This window comes from Eleutherodactylus coqui, chromosome 1 (genome assembly GCF_035609145.1).
Source record: "Eleutherodactylus coqui strain aEleCoq1 chromosome 1, aEleCoq1.hap1, whole genome shotgun sequence".
NCBI classification, from domain to species: Eukaryota; Metazoa; Chordata; class Amphibia; order Anura; family Eleutherodactylidae; genus Eleutherodactylus; species Eleutherodactylus coqui.
Genome location: NC_089837.1, coordinates 60,580,177 through 60,602,857, shown reverse-complemented (window position 1 = coordinate 60,602,857; position 22,681 = coordinate 60,580,177). Strand labels below are relative to the sequence as shown.

Sequence of the window (22,681 nt, the reverse complement as noted above, 5' to 3'; positions counted from 1 at the left end):
CCATAAAATTGTGATCGGTGAGGACCCAACCTCTGGGACCCGCACAATCCTAAGAATGTCGTAACAGATGTCTCTTCAGCAGTTCTCCTACACAGCAACATTCCCATCCAGTAGAGGCCGCTCATTTGTCGCAGGTGTCGGGACATGACACAGGACACAGAATACGACCCAGATTATGGAGTTATAAAAATTGGAAAATGTTACTTTTAACCAAATGACTGAGGAGAAAAAATAGTGTTATGCAGTTTTAGAAACGATCCAGAAAATAAATAAATTGTTACAGTACGGTTACATAATCCTGTCTTCAACTAACTAATGCCTACAGCTCGTATGTTATGCGTACCCAAAATTAACAATATGTCACATTCTATATAAGATAATTACAACATTAGCAACACATAATAGATACAATAAATTGCACTTCAGCATAATATATGAGAACACTAACCGCGGCTTACCACGCATGGTTAACAAATAGCAAGAACATTCTCTGTGACCTGCTGGTCTGCAAAGACTCTTATACTATTGCCCAATAGTCCCAGGCTCAAACCCAGTAAGAGTTACAGTTTTCCACAAAGTAATTGAACCTTTGAATTACTACTGTCCCAACAAAGAGCGTTTGTTTTACTACACTCATAGCAGTCCTGCTCAGTTCTTCAAAAGTCACTTTTAGTATGTACACTATTCTGCTTTTAATGAGGCCAGCCTCACTTACGACATGATGTTGCAATCCTCTATGTGCTTCTGCAAGTCAAGATTCGTGGAGGCCGTAGTGCAGTCCAAACTTTCTCCTCTTTGTCACAGATCATTGCACTTTAGTCTTCAGCTCTCTCACAGGTTATAGCTCTTTGGCAAATACAGAAGGTCTGATGCCAGCTTCACGATGTCTCCACAGCAGATCCTACTGCCCAGTTTGCTGTCTACTTTCCTGCACAGCACCTCTGCTCTCAGCCCTCTGTGCCATTTCTCCTTTGAATAACCCCCATAAAGCAGCACAAAACTTTCTCTTATATGGTGCCTGGCGCACCTTTCCTGGTGGCTTGTCCCCTAGAGGTCACTTCACAGAGGGAGGCAGAGCATGGCCTACAGTGCTGACAAGCACTTCCTTACTCAGTGCTACAAGCACTGTTTATATGTCCCTCTCTACTACTGTTCTGGCAGGGAAGATGATGCTTGTGATGGGAGCTAAACGCGCCTCCCCTGTCTTCCTTACCATCTCTCTTCCGGCCAGGTCCCGGACCAGAAAAGGGGCTAAGTCCCTACAGTAGGGATAGATTACCTGCGTATGTGCTGATCATGGAATTTGATGGATGGTTGACATGGAGGACATCTACACATCACTGTAGCAGGGGGAAGTGGTGTTCAGGGAGGTATATAGGTAAGGACCAATGATACGGCCAGCCAACCAGAGACAGTCTGGCCCACTCACTGGACATTTGCATGTGGCACAGGAAATTTAAATAACCTCCATTGCAAAGGTGTGCTTTGCCTGGGACGACTAACACATTAACTGTGCAAATGTGCCTTGCATCATTATTTTACCAGTATTGGGGGTTTAAGAGCTTCAAAATTGATGACAGGTTCCCTTTAAATTTAATTGCAGCCCTTGGGAGTGTTTCAGTATAATAATCTGGCCCTCTAACTATAAAATGTTCTGCATCTTTGCCGTAGAGCTTTAGTCAGCAATTGATAACAAAAATTGGTTTCAAACTAAAAACATGATTGGTTTGTAATCTGTAACCACGGAGACACGTAGATCTGCATAGAAGCTCTATACGCAAAATGGTAGTTTTTTTTTTTTTAATTTATTTACAAAGCTCCATTCACAGAACAAAAGGCAAAAACTGATTGCAAAAGTATACACACCCTGTATTTCAGTTGATGGAATTGTTAGCAATCGGGGACCCTGTGCCTTATAATTTTGGCAATATTATGATCTCCTCATGAATTGTCACAAACGCACTGGCCGGAAATGGTGAATTATGTTCCCCGTCTTTAAGAAAGTGCAAGTTGAAAGAGAAGACCATTACACACGTCTACTTGACAACTAAAAGCATAATCATTTTCTGCCGTCTCCCAGGCTCATTTTACAAGAGGCTTTTGAATCGCTGCCATATTACCGTATCTCGGGAGCTAAAAGAAAAAAAAGTGCGCAAGTGAACTCGTGCCATTGTCTAAAATGAATCTTCATCTACAGTTTATTAACTGTACATCTCTGCAGTCACCAACCCAATCAAATCAAATACCATTGACTGCAAAACTAATTTAGCGCTCTGATGGTGTACCAGTGATCCCATGTCCAGGCAGGAATACGCTGCCATCTTGTAATCATTTGCTCAGTGAGCGCTCATCTTGAACACGTCTGTAGGTTGAATTACGCAAGAAATTAGGAACAAGAACAAAAAAAAAAAATCAGTTCTCTGTATTAAAGAGACCTGCACAGGAGAATATCTTCTATATACTAGCAGTAGGAGTATATTAAAGGTAGACATTGGACTTTGAGACTGGTGCTGATGACATCACTGCGTCAGGAGCTGTGATGTCACATATTCTGAGGTGCTCGGCTAGTTGGTTGTTGCTCTGTTTACAGGTTGGAGTCTACCCTTGGGCTCTTCCATTTACATAAGGCAGTAACCCGGGGTCTTTAGGCCGTTGAGAACTCCTTGGTGTTTTAAAGGGGTCGTCTGCCCATTTTTTCACGGATGACCTATCCACCTTTCAGTGCAGTGGGCCGGACATTGTCATAAGTGGACAGGGAAGGAAGTGCCGGCGCTAGCTTCACTCCTATTGAAGTGGGGGAGCCGCGCTTCTACGGCACTTCCAGCTTCTCTTCTGGTCAGGATTAGACAGGTCATTAGTGAAAAAATGGACAGACAACCTCTTTAAGCCATGGCCTTGTTATTAGAGTCGGAGAGAATGGGACACCAAGATGGCAAAGCAACTTGGGGACAAAAGTGATGTAGGAGCATCTCATCATTAATGTGTCACTGGAATTAAGTCATATATATGGGTCCAGTTCCCACCGGTGGTGTAGCGTAGTAGAGTGTTCAGACGATATTGCAGTGGAGTGCAAAGTAGGCCAGGCTATGGATACCAATCCTGGGTGCAGAACGGTGAACTAGAAAGCTCCTGAAGGATGCCCAGGAAATCCAGGTGTACCAGTCTAAGTGGCCAGCAACTAGTCATTGTGGCCACTTCATAGCCACCCCAGTGGAAAGATACCACCATTGTCCAGGTAGTTGGGGATAATGGCATTCTTGTAAAAGACTTTTTCCTTACTTTTCTGAGTGGGTGAACGATATTACTGTTTAATGTTAAATATGATGCTTTTTTATTATTGGGGTGGACTGGAGGAACGTATGCTAGCTAGAAGCACTAATGTTGTAGGCAGGTGTACTATAGCAGTCCGTCTTGCTTTGAGGTGTCGGTAGGCCACAATAGTTTTCTGGACTGAAACCCTGGGCTGGTACGGACTCATACATTCAATAAGACATGGAGAATGCAGGCTTTTTGTGGAAGTGTAGCCAATTCCTGTATTTAGTAAAGAATCAGTTGCCAGGTCTTTCTCTCTTCCTATTGCGACACCCTGCACCAGGCCGGTAACCTACTTATCTTAGAAATGGGCCAACAAACTATGACATTTTTCTAGTACTGTTGTCGACATAAGGGGCAGATTGACCTTGTGAGTCTTCACCCTATGGTTACGCTATTTTGGTTTGGGTGGCCACATTGCCTACAATTGCCAACCTTTTGCAAGTGTGTTCAGGGACCTTTATGTTGGGTTGGTGTAAATTGGTGTTCAAGATTTGGGCGCTGAAAAACATTCCAGCCCTTCTTTCCCAAGGGCATGTGGCATAAGCCATCATTAAGGAGAGAGGATAGGAGCACATTGAATTGTTAATGTGTGCCCATGTAAGTGGGTGTCAAAGAGAAAAGTGAATTAATAACAAAGGTTGGCTTAGTTGATGTATTTTTGAGGGTTTTCTATAGCGACCTTCAAAGGAAAAAAGTTTGAAGGTCAAATCTTGGAATCCCTTACTAACTGGATAGGACACAGCTACTTTTTGCATCCCCTATGGATTAGGATATAGCAAAAAAATCCTACTTTGAAGGTAAAAACCATACTAGGACCCAGAGGGCTTAAAGTGTGACAGGGGTATAAATTATATGGTAGTTTGTATAAACCTACCTTTGGCAGCAGTCCAACAATAAAGTACATAGACATAATAAGAACACAAAATATTTAAGGGGCCAACAGCACACTTCTAGGCTTCCTGACTTTTGGGATTTGTCAGGCCCATCTACAAGAGGTAGCAAAATACCCCAATCACCAAAAATAGCAGCAATTTAGAAGTTAGGAGAATTTAGAGTACTTTCAATGACATGAGCACTTCACCAGTCTTCAGAAGTAGAAATTTTCTGACAACCATTAGGACAGATGCTATAGCTTCAGCCTCTCCTGATGGAGACTGATTTGTATCTTGTACACTAGTTCAGCTACCTGTGAATGAGTGAAGCTGATATTACTGCACCCTGGGGACCCAAAGAACTGTCACCAATAATCATGGAAGCTTATAACAGAAAAACAATAAGAGAAAAATAGAAGATTCGGTCTTCATCCACTCACAGACCACTGGGATAATGCCACCTTCGACAATCCTCTTATGCCGCCTTGATCCAAAAACAGATTACACTTTGCCGAGTCCTTCATGTCGCTTCAAAATGCATATATGAATGTATTGGATAAAATACACTCAGGCGTAGAGCATCTTACTGCTTGAGAGGAACAGGTTATGGTTATGGTTACTGTCCCAGCATGGTAGGGATGTTGGGGGATCCATATGGAGTATTGACCTTGTATTCAGCTTCAGTGTTGCCATAGACAAATTACAGTACATGGAGTACTATGCACAAACTGTGAGATGACATTTGGTGGATTCTACTAGACTTCATCGTTAGTCAATTTAGTAATGAGCAAACTTTTGAAAAGTTCAAATTGGCCAGTTCGTTAAACTTTTCCAAAAACTTCAGTTTGGTCTGAATTAGTTGGAACTGAACGGGAAGTTCACCAAAACCCATACAACTGGTGTATAACACTGTCTATAAGCTATAAAAGCCCCGTGTCATACTCTGAGAGTATTTAAGTTCTACTCGTTGGAATTAGATCACCAAATGTTGCACTGTAATAAACTTTGGGATCTCCCCTTTCAACCAGGTTTGACATACATGGAAAATTCGTGCTAATCTCCAGTCTCTCACTGTTGGTTGTGTAGTTTAGGATGATTCAACTTTCTATATATTGACTTCCTACTGGGCTTCATGGTGGACTTATGCTTACATACAGCAGCCAATCTGAATGAGCAAAGCTGCAGTACTAAAATAGGAAGCAGTAGGCTGAGCTTTTGACATCATCATCACAAATTATATTCACAAAACCATGGTGACTGGACGGATGTCCCCAACCTTTAGTTCAGTTGTGAGCCACATTCAACTCGAAAATAAAGCATAGAAATCTTTAGGCAATGGCTACATGGCTTTAATGTTACGGGGGTTGGTATCGTGACACAAGTTCAGGATATGATGCAGACGACCAAGTTACAGAAGTATATATTGTTTATTTTTAACAATAATTTATAATTCACTTGAGGCCAGTCTCACTTACAATTTGTAGCTGTCCGCAGTGGTCTCCAGCTAATCTGATCCAGTGAATCAGTCCAGTAGCACCAGAGTCCCTTGTAGTAGTCCTTGCAGGTTTTACCTTGCTGTAGACCATTGTACCTTCACTTCCACAGCATCCACAATAAACAATGAGTTTCCGGTTGCTTCACTTCCCAGATGCCGTGCTTCCCCTGCTGCCCATTGGCAGCAGCTCTACTCACTAGGGCACCCTCCAATTGTCCCTTCAGCAGCACTTCCAGCTGGCAGCAACACTCTCTGTCCTCTCAAATGGCACAGTATCGACCAGGCATCAGCCAATCAGTACATGTTTTTCTGGGCATGCTCAATTTAAACTGTCACAGATATTGGCACACAAATTGTCACATCTCCTAGTCCATTGCAATGGCAACAAGTTACCCCCTTTAGGGCAGCCCCTTACAACGACATACCCACAAAACGCTCTGGCATCAACTAAGTATGGCAAAACATGGTAACACAACTTAACCACAGTCTATTAACCAATGGGGGTTCCTCCATTCCTTAGATATCCACAGGCCGTAGCTGGTATTGCATCTCAGCTCTGTTTAAGTGAATGCGGTTGAGTTGCAATATCACACACAACCTGTAGACAGGTCTGGCGCTGTTTTTTTTTTTAAGAAGGCAGCCATGTTGTTTTTTTTTACGCCTTTAAATTAAGAACACGCATTTCCTTACTGGACAAGAAATAGTTATTTTGAGCGAAGGATCTGAAGTGACGAGAGTGTACTATTCACCCCGCTAGTAAGACCAAAGGCTGCTTTTAAGCAAGGCGGCTTAAGCAAGGCAATTAATGGTCGGCCGAGAGAGACATCATGTTGTAGCATTTAACGGATCTGATCAGTTCCACTGAATAAAATGTTTAAGTAAAATAACAGCTTATCCCTGTATAGTTACTGTTGGAGAGCCGCCTTATTGATTTACAAGAATAGAGTGAGGGAAAGTCAGATGTATTCATGGAGAGACCCTGGGCCGGGTGCGGATGTGCCTGGAATGCCGTACGCCGAAAAATGTATGCTGATGTTAGATGGAGAGAAGCCATTATAATGAATGAGTCACTGGCAAAGGACTTTTCATGAATGATGGCATCTAATGGAGCTAATGGCACTGAGTATTAAACACAGCCCAGCGTACAGTAAAGTGAGTTTGTCACTTAGTAGAACTCACTGTAATACCCCAATGTATGGTTATAAATGACTGTATGGAAACATTGTATTATCTTATCTCAGCGAGTTATAGTGTAGCCTGCACTGTAGCTATAGGGGGCAGAGAGGTAGCAGTCCTAAAACCCAGGATCCGGTGCCGGAGGGGGCCTAAAGGTTTCCTGGATGCATAAGAAGTCACAGAAAGCTTCTTGTAGTCGCTGGAGGTGCTGACATCTTATGACCTGATGACAGGAAGGGGTCATCAATTCATACTGCTTGCTCCAATTTCTGACCTCCCATCAGCACGGAGCAACAGAAATCTGGATCCATCTGACCAGGTGATGTTTTTCCACTGCTCAGTAATCAAGTTTTTACAGTTTTTTTGCCCATTGACGTTCCACTTTTCTGCTTCTCTAAGGGCTCATTCACATTGGAGAACGATTCCTGACATCCTCCTCTGACCCCTTTAGTTGACAAATTGTTTACATCCACAAAATCCACTTTTGCTGGGTGTTTTTCCTCAGTCACGTCATTCTCGATATACTCTCCACATCGTTACAAGGTTGGCAGTGTATGACATCCTGGTCTAGCACCAATGATCAAGCCTCAATGGAAGTCGCTCAGATCACGGCTCCAATGTCTATACAGGGAAAGTGTGAAAGGGCCGCAGACTCTGACAAAGTGGCCCTTCAGTATACTGTGAGTGTGGTAGCAAGTTTTCGGCACATACGCTAGATGTACACCTCAAATACAGTATGGACGCACCCTATTGCTAAAATATAACGTGAACCTAGTTTGAACTTTTATTATTGACCTCTTCAAACTGTTTCTACACCAGCGTCCTTCAGCTACAGAATCCATCGTTTCTAACAGGAATCCATCTTGTCTTTCCTAGGTACGATACCATTATCAACCAGTGGGAGACGGTAGCTGCTCTTCCCAAACCGGTACACTCTGCAGCTGCCACCGTGTGCGGGGGAAAGATCTACGTGTTTGGTGGAGTGAATGAAGCTGGCAGGGCGGCTGGAGTGCTGCAGTCTTACGTGCCGCAGACCAACACATGGAGCTTCATAGAATCCCCTATGATTGGTAAGGCCCTAAATGATGTCACTCACGGCCTCTCAGCAGTTCTAGTCCTCATTTCTGGGACCTGTGTTTTATGATAACCAATGTGATAATGAGTAAAAGTGCAAATCACTTTATATACCTTTTAGTCTTGAAAAATCACCCTAAAGTGTTGGCCTCCAGGGGTCTTCCTTTCTTTTAATTTGATGTCCACTCCTTCTCAAGTGATGATCATCTCTAATAACAGTAACACAGAGACTAAGTGTAAAACAGAATATTGTGGGGGGTGTTGTCTCATGCTGCCCATAGGAGTCTATGGAAAGAAGAGGGGGGGGAAGGAGGAAGGGGACAGAAGCAGAAACTCATATAGGTGCTGCTGCAGTTAATAGTAAGTGATGGACTAGCTACTGAAATCGCATCTACACTTCTCAGTACTGTTGTATAATGGCCTATAGAAGCCAAAGTGACAACAATCTCCTCCCACCAGCTCAGAGAGAACTGAGAATTAGAAACAGTACCTGCAGAGGAATAGTTGTTAAACATGCAGAATACAAGTCAAATAATGGCCCTCTGAACACAAACAAAAGCCATTGTAAGGCAGTTGAAAGGGGAGATAAACTGTGGCACAGAAAATTAAGTTAATAAGTTAATAATCAAGTTAAACTTTGCAACAATGTAGCAAGCCCAAGTGTGGAGTGATGTTCATGGTGGCCATTACAGTATATGTCCCTCTCCCATCTGGCTACACTACAGTGCAAGATTGGGGGTTAATGAAAGGACTGGTCTCTGCTCCCTGATGTGATGACTTAGGCCTCCTGCCCACACGGTACCCCCCAAAAACCCCAAACTCACCTCTCCGGATCCACCGCGAGTCATATCCGGCGAGCCGGCGTGCATGCGCAGTGCAGCGTATGACATGACGGTGGTGGGCAGTGACGTGTAATCACGTGATACTTCCACTGTGCTCACAGCGGAAGTTTGGCGTGACGGACGGCTTCCTTTGATCACAATGGAAGTCGGTTACGCGTTTTTCCATGGCAATTAGAACATGCCGCGATTTCTTTCATGCTGTGGAATTCATCATCCAGTTCCCTAAAGTCCTATCCCGGAGATGGTTCCTGGAAGTACTCTTGCTCATGGACCTCGACAGGGCCACAGCGCTGGATCCTGACAACAGAAGACAGGTAAGTACTGCTCTTTTTATGCTTTACAACATCCATATAGTTCATAGCAACTTGTAGTCTGGAGATAACATACTGACGTCTATGGGAGAGTGTTGTAGGCATGCTTTGCGCAGGGAGGGGGAGGAGGTGAGCTGTGACCATCACCTCTTTTGAATGGTGGATCCTGTGTTATCTACATATAGGTGTTACCGTTCATTATAATCCTTTCTGTAATGCTAAAGAGATGACTGCTGCTATTAATCGGCTTAGCAATCAGCGTGAAAACTGCAGGATTTCAAGATATTTTTAAAATATAGATAATGACACGTGAAATAAAGAAAAAAAAATCTATATTTCTAAAAATAAAATGTTTAATCTAAAAACTTGTTGACACATTCCCCGTAGGCTTTATGAACACGCAACTGAAAAAAACTGAAGTATAATGAGGTTAATTTGCATAATTATTAATTATCCTAATGTTGTGCCTATATGAGCATGTTCTGTGCGTTCACAGAGATATAGATACACATTTATTTATTCACACCACAATCCGAAGAGCCGGCCATTTGATTGAATTGAAAGCCTTTGCGGATAATTACTTTGGCGCTTGTTGTAAGTGCGTGAACCCTTTTTAGCAAGAAGCCATTGTGCGTGTCCCGTCCTGAATAGCAAAACAGAAGCCGGTGGTGTCCTAATGAGACATTATCCTCCAGAGCATTACACAATATAATAAACGTACGACCGTCCCATGATGCGTTCAGTGTAAGACAAATCACAGTGGGAACGTTGTGTTAATCAACCTGCAAACAGTCTTCGGTATTCATTTTACCTGGAACCAAAAAGCACTTAAGGATTTCCATAACAAAAGCGCAGTGAGTTCGACGAAGACGCAGATAATGTGTTTTGTCTGGTTTGTTCCGATATGGAACCGCGGAAAAAAAAAAAATCATGATGAAGAATTTGCCTCAAAGCTTTCAGGAAATACTCAAAACAGATAAAAATCGGCTTTATTGTAAATATCTGAGCGCCATTATGCATCAAAACACTGTGCGGCCCTAAAGATGAATGTGGATCCCGGGAGCTCACATTTGGTTAATAGAAGTCATAATGATACATTTGTGATTGATGGTAATTTGAAAGCAATTGTGCAAAGCCGCAAACTTAAAGAGCGGCGAATGAATACCGAAAATCATAATAATGATGCTAATAAGACCCCGCCGTAAGAGTATCCAGAAAGGAAGATAATAGAATGAGGAGCAAATGGATGCGAACAGTGGGGGTGAAAATTGACTCTTTAAAGGACTCTTCAAAGTATACTTGAAAGAGAACTCCACTTTATAGCCATGTCAGGTGATGACTTGATGCAGTAGTGACGTCACTACAGACAATACATCACTAGTGATTGGCCACTACAGTCACCTGGTTGTGTTATGTCCAAGATGGACATGAAACACCTCATCCGGGTCGGACGTGATTGACCTAAAGAGGAAGGATCTACACACACAGTATATTAGAAACAAAGCCAAAAAGTGGGGGCATGGGAACTATGACCCTAATCTACTAATGCGATGAGGCCCTAACTAATAGGGCAGCACTCGCCCTGATGAGGGCGACCCCACGTCAAGAACATGGGCTGACCCTCACTCTCTATAGTTGGAAAATAGGGATGATGTTTGCTGCACAGTATACGGCCCAATGCACACACCGGATTTGCTTTGCGAAATCCGGAGCAGGCATCCGCCTCCAGATTTCACAGAACATACCGGCCATTGGATACAATGTTAAAGCGGGTTTCCCTGTCCACGAGCGGAAATCAATTGCGATTTTCCGCTTGTGGGGGCAAAATTGCAGCATGCTTTATTTTGAGCCGGATGCCATGCGAACGGCTTCCATTGAAGTCAGTGAATCCGCGTCATTGACTAGCCATGGCACGGTCACATCTGTACTGCGCGTGTGCACATCCGCAGCACAGATGAAAACCATCCGGACGTGGAATCCTACCCGGTTGTGTGCATGCGATGTGAAGGGATATGATATAGTTGGAAACTAGCATGCAATCAACTAGATATAATACAATAGCAAAGTAATCAGGAGATAGATGTAATAACACTCCAGATGGTCCTTTACACCAAACAGACTTGCGTGAGAGTGGAACAGGAGAGGATTTGCGAAACATGATCAATAGACTGGAAGTATAACCGGCATCCTCCAAGAGGAGGAGCTGGAATAAATTTGTACAGATAGGCGCTGATTGGTCTGCTGGGACACACCCAGCCAACCAACCCATCCACACACCCGCAGGTTAGTGGTAAAAAGATCAAAGCATTTTTGTGGTTACGCATTTCAGTCCCAGATGGACACCTTCGTAAGACCATGAAATGATTTTGTCACAGACCTATTCAGAAAGAAAACTGTGGGTGATGTTGAGCACTTTACTAAGACTAAGGCATTATAGACGTTGGCCGTCCCCGTATTCTTCTTCCTTGCTTGCTATATGACCCTTTCATGTAGATTTTACACTTAGTTCAGAGTAAATTCTCACTTAAAGGAGTTGTACCTGAATTTTTAAGTTATCCCTTATCCACAGGATAGGGGATAACTTGCTCACAGGTGTGGGTCTCACCACTAAAACCCCTGCCAATCTTAAGAATGGGGGTCCTATGTTCCCCATCCTTTTAACTGCAGGGTTACTACCCCCCCCCCCCCCCCAACCTTCACCACCACCACCGCATTGAGGAGGAGGTTGAATGAAGCATTGGTTGGGCAAGCGAACAAGTGCTTCATTTACTGTCAGGGGGACTACCGAGATACCTGAGCGGCACATGCTCAGATATTTTCATCAGCACCATTGAAATAAATGGAGCGCTGACCAGGACATGTGCGGCCAGCACTCCATTCAGAGTGACGTCACTGTGGGGGAAAATCACCAAGGGAATTCTTGAGATCGACGTGGGTTGTAGCAGTGAGAATGGGGGACAACTTGAAATTCCCATACAACCCCTTTAAGAGCTGTCCCCATGTTGATCTCTATGGGTTCACCACCCGAAAACTCCACCAGTTAGTTGTTTGCCAAAACTACATAGAGCCAGAAACAAGAATACGTATAGTGCCCCCAATACCTGACCACTGCAGAGTGTAAAAAGCTGTATATTCAGTAGCTCCGGCGAACAGCTGACTGGCCATGGCCCCAGGTAGCGGTCCTCTGCCAATCAACTAGATGACCTATCCTGAGGATAGTTTAAAGCTGCGAATACCTATGCCCCATTCAGGACCCTCATTTATTAGCCTGAGAAGAGGACGGCTACAAAAAGCATGTCTATCTATGGTGGATCCAAAAATCAATGCATTTCATGGAAAGTGCCTTGTTTCAATGGAAAATGTGTAATGCTTTATTTCTCCTGTGGGGGCACTGCAGGAAAATTGATCACTTGCCACCAAGTTACCCGACAGATTAGAACTGATCATTGGGTATCCTGGTAATAAAAATTTTTTTGTTTTGGTCTCTCCTAACAAAATGGAATTGTCCACAGTGGAAATCCCTTTAGATGATTCTTATGGTCTCACATCAGTTGTCCAACAACCTGGTCTGACTTGGTTCCCAATTATCATTTAAAATGGAGATCTAAGGCTTAATTCTAACCCTGGGTTCGCACGGGTCGGAATCCTGCCAGAAATCTCAGTTTTGCTGCAGCAAAAAAACGCGAGATTTCCACTGGGAAAGCACAGCTTCAAAACCAGTGGCACTTAGCCGCGGGTTTTGGAGTGGCTTGGCCGCATGTTTCTCTGTTGCGGAAGATTCTCTCATAGAGGAGAGCGTGGCTGCAACGGAAAAAAAATAGACATGCTGTGGCCGGGGAATCTGCGCCGCAGCGACGGATTGGCCATCCCGTGTGGACGAGATTTTTGACAAATCTTGTCCATGTGGCTGGCAACTCCAGGGATTAGTGGCCGCAAGGTGATTTTCTACAGCGGAATTCTGCACGGAATTTCCGCGTCGAATCCATCTGTGTGAACCCGGCCTAAGAATGTTGTTACCTTCTGACCCAAATCAATAGCAGTGGTCTCAGCTCCATCAAATAGTAGACTGCAAAGCCCCTGTAAGAAAATCAGTGTTATAGACTTCTAATAAGGAACTCGTATCCATGTTGAGGAACAGCACAAACCACAGGGACACTTCATAGTGATGTATAATTTACAATCAGACAGACAATGGAGTGCAGCCATTATCTCCATCCTGCATCTGTCACTCACCAGGGCTCTCAAGCATTCATGCCTTCATATCACAGTGTCTGAGCAGAACATAGCAGCACCCAGGTAACCTGGACTTAATGTGTGACGGCTGCTGATAAAGGCTTTGTGCACAGCTGGATTTGGCATAGGTCATTATCTGGAGACAGAAATATGCAAATGTGGAATCCTTGCTGGCTCACAGTCAGAGGGAAATTTGTTAATCCATCAAAAAAATATTTTTCCAGAAACCTGTTATTGTTATCTTGTAATTAAACTCAGATTTGACCTCTGTGAATTATATTAAACAGTAACTTTGATTTCATATATTTGTTGGAGAAGTTTCACTGAATCTGAAATATCGGCATGTTGTGCCCTTCACATATTATTACATGAATACATTGTACATGCACGTGGGTAGAGATTTAGCCGAGATGCCGAGAGCCCCCTATGTACAAAAATATAACAACCATTATACTGCCCACCGACCGTGTTTCCCCGAAAATAAGACACGTTTTTATATTATTTTTTGCCCCAAAAAGGGCGCAGCGTCTTATTTTTTTTGGGGGGGGAGGTTGCATAATCACCTTCTCTGCAGCGTCACGATGCCTCACGATGGTCTTTGGCGGTAAGCTGCGTCCTCCTCGTCTCACAGCAGAGCATCTGCTGGTGATGGGGCTTTGAATACCCCGCCTCCAGCATAGTGATGTGATGTCATTCATGGCTGTGAGACGAGCAGGATGCAGCTTACCGCAGCACCGCCGAGGCCATCGGGACGCCACAGAGCAGGTGAGCATTGTAAGTTTTTTGGGGTGGGACACCTGACCTAGGTCCTATTTTCGGGAGAGGCCTTATATTTCAAGCCTCCCCTGAAAACCTGACAGGACTTACTATCGGGGTAGAACCAATTTTCGGGGAAACACTATATGTACAAGAATATAATTACTATAATACTGCCCCCAATGTACAAGAATATAACTGCTATAATACTGCCCCCTATGCACAAGAATATAACTACTATAATACTGCACCCTATGTACAAGAATATAACTACTATAATACTGCCTCCTATGTACAAGAATATAACTACTATAATACTGCCTCCTATGTACAAGAATATAACTACTATAATAATGCTCCCTATGTACAAGAATATAACTACTATAATACTGCCCTCTATGTACAAGAATATAACTACTATAATACTGCCCTCTATGTACAAGAATATAACTACTATAATACTGTCCCTATGTACCAGAATATAAATACTGTAATACTGCCCCCTATGTACAAGAATATAACTACTATAATACTGCCCGCTATGTACAAGAATATAACTACTATAATACTGCCCCCTATGTACAAGAATATAACTACTATAATACTGCCCCCTATGTACAAGAATATAACTACTATAATACTGCCCCTATGTACAAGAATATAGCTACTATAATACTGCCCCCCATGTACAAGAATATAACTACTATAATACTGCCCCTATGTACAAGAACATAACTACTATAATACTGCCTCCTATGCACAAGAATATAACTACTAAAATACTGCCTCCTATGTACAAAAATATAACTACTATAATACTGTCTCCAATGTACAAGAATATAACTACTATAATACTGCCCCCTATGTACAAGAATATAACTACCATAATACTGCCCCATGTACAAGAATATAACTACCATAATACTGCCCCTATGTACAAGAATATAATTACTATAATACTGCCTCCTATGTACAAGAATATAACTACTATAATACTGCACCCTATGTACAAGGATATAACTACTATAATACTGGCTCCAATGTACAAGAATATAACTACTATAATACTGCACCCTATGTACAAGAATATAACTACTATAATACTGCCCCCTATATACAAGAATATAACTACTATAATACTGCCCCCTATGTACAAGAATATAACTACTACAATACTGCCCCATGTACAAGAATATAACTACTACAATACTGCCCCTATGTACCAGAATATAACTACTATAATACTGCTCCTATGAACAAGAATATAACTACTATAATACTGCCCCCTGTGTACAAGAATATAACTACTATAATACTGTCCCTATGTACAAGAATATAACTACTACAATACTGCCCCTATGTACAAGAATATAACTACTATAATACTGCCCCCTATGTACAAGAATATAACTACTATAATACTGCCCCCTATGTACAAGAATATAACTACTACAATACTGCCCCTATGTACAAGAATATAACTACTATAATACTGCTCCTATGTACAAAAATATAACTACTATAATACTGCCTCCCATGTACAAGAATATAACCACTATAATACTGCCTCCCTATGTACCAGAATATAACTACTATAATACTGCCCCTATGTACAAGAATATAACTACTATAATACTGCCCTCTATGTACCAGAATATAACTACTGTAATACTGCCCCCTATGTACAAGAATATAATTACTATAATACTGCCCCCTATGTACAAGAATATAACTGCTATAATACTGCCCCCTATGCACAAGAATATAACTACTATAATACTGCACCCTATGTACAAGAATATAACTACTATAATACTGCCTCCTATGTACAAGAATATAACTACTATAATACTGCCTCCTATGTACAAGAATATAACTACTATAATAATGCTCCCTATGTACAAGAATATAACTACTATAATACTGCCCTCTATGTACAAGAATATATCTACTATAATACTGCCCTCTATGTACAAGAATATAACTACTATAATACTGCCCCCTATGTACAAGAATATAACTACTATAATACTGTCCCTATGTGCCAGAATATAACTACTGTAATACTGCCCCCTATGTACAAGAATATAACTACTATAATACTGCCTCCTATGTACAAAAATATAACTACTATAATACTGTCTCCAATGTACAAGAATATAACTACTATAAAACTGCCCCCTATGTACAAGAATATAACTACCATAATACTGCCCCATGTACAAGAATATAACTACTATAATACTGCCCCCTATGTACAAGGATATAACTACTATAATACTGCTCCCCATGTACAGGAATATAACTACTATAATACTGCCCTCTATGCACAAGAATATAACTACTATAATACTGCTCCCTATATACAATATAACTACTATAATACTGTCCCTATGTACAAGGATATAACTACTATAATACTGCCCCCTATGTACAAGAATATAACTACTATAATACTGCTCCTATGTGCAAGAATATAACTACTATAATTCTGCCTCCTATGTACAAGAATATAACTACTATAATACTGCCCCCTATGTACAAGAATATAACTACTATAATACTGCTCCTATGTACAAGAATATAACTACTATAATACTGCTTCTATGTGCAAGAATATAACTACTATAATTCTGCCTCCTATGTACAAGAATATAACTACTATAATACTGCTCCTATGTACAAGAATATAACTACTATAATACTGCTCCTATGTGCAAGAATATAACTACTATAATGCTGCCTCCTATGTACAAGGATATAACTACTATAATACTGCCCCCTATGTACAAGAATATAACTACTATAATACTGCCTCCTATCTATAAGAATATAACTACTATAATACTGCCTCCTATGTACAAGAATATAACTACTATAATACTGACTCTTATGTGCAAGAATATAACTACTATAATTCTGCCTCCTATGTACAAGAATATAACTACTATAATACTGCCCCCTATGTACAAGAATATAACTACTATAATGCTGCCTCCTATGTACAAGGATATAACTACTATAATACTGCCCCCTATGTACAAAAATATAACAACCATTATACTGCCCACCGACCGTGTTTCCCCGAAAATAAGACACGTTTTTATATTATTTTTTGCCCCAAAAAGGGCGCAGCGTCTTATTTTTTTGGGGGGGGGAGGTTGCATAATCACCTTCTCTGCAGCGTCACGATGCCTCACGATGGTCTTTGGCGGTAAGCTGCGTCCTCCTCGTCTCACAGCAGAGCATCTGCTGGTGATGGGGCTTTGAATACCCCGCCTCCAGCATAGTGATGTGATGTCATTCATGGCTGTGAGACGAGCAGGATGCAGCTTACCGCAGCACCGCCGAGGCCATCGGGACGCCACAGAGCAGGTGAGCATTGTAAGTTTTTTGGGGTGGGACACCTGACCTAGGTCCTATTTTCGGGAGAGGCCTTATATTTCAAGCCTCCCCTGAAAACCTGACAGGACTTACTATCGGGGTAGAACCAATTTTCGGGGAAACACTATATGTACAAGAATATAATTACTATAATACTGCCCCCAATGTACAAGAATATAACTGCTATAATACTGCCCCCTATGCACAAGAATATAACTACTATAATACTGCACCCTATGTACAAGAATATAACTACTATAATACTGCCTCCTATGTACAAGAATATAACTACTATAATACTGCCTCCTATGTACAAGAATATAACTACTATAATAATGCTCCCTATGTACAAGAATATAACTACTATAATACTGCCCTCTATGTACAAGAATATAACTACTATAATACTGCCCTCTATGTACAAGAATATAACTACTATAATACTGTCCCTATGTACCAGAATATAAATACTGTAATACTGCCCCCTATGTACAAGAATATAACTACTATAATACTGCCCGCTATGTACAAGAATATAACTACTATAATACTGCCCCCTATGTACAAGAATATAACTACTATAATACTGCCCCCTATGTACAAGAATATAACTACTATAATACTGCCCCTATGTACAAGAATATAGCTACTATAATACTGCCCCCCATGTACAAGAATATAACTACTATAATACTGCCCCTATGTACAAGAACATAACTACTATAATACTGCCTCCTATGCACAAGAATATAACTACTAAAATACTGCCTCCTATGTACAAAAATATAACTACTATAATACTGTCTCCAATGTACAAGAATATAACTACTATAATACTGCCCCCTATGTACAAGAATATAACTACCATAATACTGCCCCATGTACAAGAATATAACTACCATAATACTGCCCCTATGTACAAGAATATAATTACTATAATACTGCCTCCTATGTACAAGAATATAACTACTATAATACTGCACCCTATGTACAAGGATATAACTACTATAATACTGGCTCCAATGTACAAGAATATAACTACTATAATACTGCACCCTATGTACAAGAATATAACTACTATAATACTGCCCCCTATATACAAGAATATAACTACTATAATACTGCCCCCTATGTACAAGAATATAACTACTACAATACTGCCCCATGTACAAGAATATAACTACTACAATACTGCCCCTATGTACCAGAATATAACTACTATAATACTGCTCCTATGAACAAGAATATAACTACTATAATACTGCCCCCTGTGTACAAGAATATAACTACTATAATACTGTCCCTATGTACAAGAATATAACTACTACAATACTGCCCCTATGTACAAGAATATAACTACTATAATACTGCCCCCTATGTACAAGAATATAACTACTATAATACTGCCCCCTATGTACAAGAATATAACTACTACAATACTGCCCCTATGTACAAGAATATAACTACTATAATACTGCTCCTATGTACAAAAATATAACTACTATAATACTGCCTCCCATGTACAAGAATATAACCACTATAATACTGCCTCCCTATGTACCAGAATATAACTACTATAATACTGCCCCTATGTACAAGAATATAACTACTATAATACTGCCCTCTATGTACCAGAATATAACTACTGTAATACTGCCCCCTATGTACAAGAATATAATTACTATAATACTGCCCCCTATGTACAAGAATATAACTGCTATAATACTGCCCCCTATGCACAAGAATATAACTACTATAATACTGCACCCTATGTACAAGAATATAACTACTATAATACTGCCTCCTATGTACAAGAATATAACTACTATAATACTGCCTCCTATGTACAAGAATATAACTACTATAATAATGCTCCCTATGTACAAGAATATAACTACTATAATACTGCCCTCTATGTACAAGAATATATCTACTATAATACTGCCCTCTATGTACAAGAATATAACTACTATAATACTGCCCCCTATGTACAAGAATATAACTACTATAATACTGTCCCTATGTGCCAGAATATAACTACTGTAATACTGCCCCCTATGTACAAGAATATAACTACTATAATACTGCCTCCTATGTACAAAAATATAACTACTATAATACTGTCTCCAATGTACAAGAATATAACTACTATAAAACTGCCCCCTATGTACAAGAATATAACTACCATAATACTGCCCCATGTACAAGAATATAACTACTATAATACTGCCCCCTATGTACAAGGATATAACTACTATAATACTGCTCCCCATGTACAGGAATATAACTACTATAATACTGCCCTCTATGCACAAGAATATAACTACTATAATACTGCTCCCTATATACAATATAACTACTATAATACTGTCCCTATGTACAAGGATATAACTACTATAATACTGCCCCCTATGTACAAGAATATAACTACTATAATACTGCTCCTATGTGCAAGAATATAACTACTATAATTCTGCCTCCTATGTACAAGAATATAACTACTATAATACTGCCCCCTATGTACAAGAATATAACTACTATAATACTGCTCCTATGTACAAGAATATAACTACTATAATACTGCTTCTATGTGCAAGAATATAACTACTATAATTCTGCCTCCTATGTACAAGAATATAACTACTATAATACTGCTCCTATGTACAAGAATATAACTACTATAATACTGCTCCTATGTGCAAGAATATAACTACTATAATGCTGCCTCCTATGTACAAGGATATAACTACTATAATACTGCCCCCTATGTACAAGAATATAACTACTATAATACTGCCTCCTATCTATAAGAATATAACTACTATAATACTGCCTCCTATGTACAAGAATATAACTACTATAATACTGACTCTTATGTGCAAGAATATAACTACTATAATTCTGCCTCCTATGTACAAGAATATAACTACTATAATACTGCCCCCTATGTACAAGAATATAACTACTATAATGCTGCCTCCTATGTACAAGGATATAACTACTATAATACTGCCCCCTATGTACAAGAATATAACTACTATAATACTGCCTCCTATCTATAAGAATATAACTTCTATAATACTGCCTCCTATGTACAAGAATATAACTACTATAATGCTGCCTCCTATGTACAAGGATATAACTACTATAATACTGCCTCCTATGTACAAGAATATAACTACTATAATACTGTCTCCTATCTATAAGAATATAACTACTATAATACTGCCCCCTATGTACAAGAATATAACTACAATAATACTGCCCCCTATGTACAAAAATATAACTACTATAATACTGCCTCCTATGTACAAGAATATAACTACTGTAATACTGCCTCCTATGTACAAGAATATAACTACTATAATACTGCCCTCTATGTGCAAGAATATAACTACTATAATACTGCCCTCTATGTACAAGAATATAACTACTATAATACTGTCCCTATGTACCAGAATATAACTACTGTAATACTGCCCCCTATGTACAAGAATATAACTACTATAATACTGCCTCCTATGTACAAGAATATAACTGCTATAATACTGCCCCCTATGTACAAGAATATAACTACTATAATACTGCCCCCTATGGACAAGAATATAACTACTATAATACTGCCCCCTATGTACAAGAATATAACTACTATAATACTGTCTCCTATCTATAAGAATATAACTACTATAATACTGCCTCCTATGTACAAGAATATAACTACTATAATACTGCCTCCTATGTACAAGAATATAACTACTATAATACTGCCCCCTATATACAAGAATAGAACTACTATAATACTGCCCCCTATGTACAAGAATATAACTACTATAATACTGTCTCCTATCTATAAGAATATAACTACTATAATACTGCCCCCTATGTACAAGAATATAACTACTATAATACTGCCTCCTATGTACAAGAATATAACTACTATAATACTGCCTCCTATGTACAAGAATATAACTACTATAATACTGCCCCCTATGTACAAGAATATAACTACTATAATACTGCCCCTATGTACAAGAATATAATTACTATAATACTGCCTCCTATGTACAAGAATATAACTACTATAATACTGCACCCTATGTACAAGGATATAACTACTATAATACTGGCTCCAATGTACAAGAATATAACTACTATAATACTGCACCCTATGTACAAGAATATAACTACTATAATACTGCCCCCTATATACAAGAATATAACTACTATAATACTGCCCCCTATGTACAAGAATATAACTACTACAATACTGCCCCATGTACAAGAATATAACTACTACAATACTGCCCCTATGTACCAGAATATAACTACTATAATACTGCTCCTATGAACAAGAATATAACTACTATAATACTGCCCCCTGTGTACAAGAATATAACTACTATAATACTGTCCCTATGTACAAGAATATAACTACTACAATACTGCCCCTATGTACAAGAATATAACTACTATAATACTGCCCCCTATGTACAAGAATATAACTACTATAATACTGCCCCCTATGTACAAGAATATAACTACTACAATACTGCCCCTATGTACAAGAATATAACTACTATAATACTGCTCCTATGTACAAAAATATAACTACTATAATACTGCCTCCCATGTACAAGAATATAACCACTATAATACTGCCTCCCTATGTACCAGAATATAACTACTATAATACTGCCCCTATGTACAAGAATATAACTACTATAATACTGCCCTCTATGTACCAGAATATAACTACTGTAATACTGCCCCCTATGTACAAGAATATAATTACTATAATACTGCCCCCTATGTACAAGAATATAACTGCTATAATACTGCCCCCTATGCACAAGAATATAACTACTATAATACTGCACCCTATGTACAAGAATATAACTACTATAATACTGCCTCCTATGTACAAGAATATAACTACTATAATACTGCCTCCTATGTACAAGAATATAACTACTATAATAATGCTCCCTATGTACAAGAATATAACTACTATAATACTGCCCTCTATGTACAAGAATATATCTACTATAATACTGCCCTCTATGTACAAGAATATAACTACTATAATACTGCCCCCTATGTACAAGAATATAACTACTATAATACTGTCCCTATGTGCCAGAATATAACTACTGTAATACTGCCCCCTATGTACAAGAATATAACTACTATAATACTGCCTCCTATGTACAAAAATATAACTAC

General features: G+C 39.8%; 1 protein-coding gene across 1 annotated transcript in view; it reads left to right on the top strand.

Moving 5' to 3' along the window:
• KLHL29 (kelch like family member 29) overlaps positions 1 to 22,681 on the top strand; it is an 853,771-nt gene that overhangs the window by 788,819 nt on the left and 42,271 nt on the right. Inside the window, exon 13 of the mRNA XM_066589171.1 lies at positions 7,735 to 7,928. Coding sequence (XP_066445268.1) covers positions 7,735 to 7,928 — 194 coding nt within the window. The remainder of the gene's footprint in view (positions 1 to 7,734; positions 7,929 to 22,681) is intronic.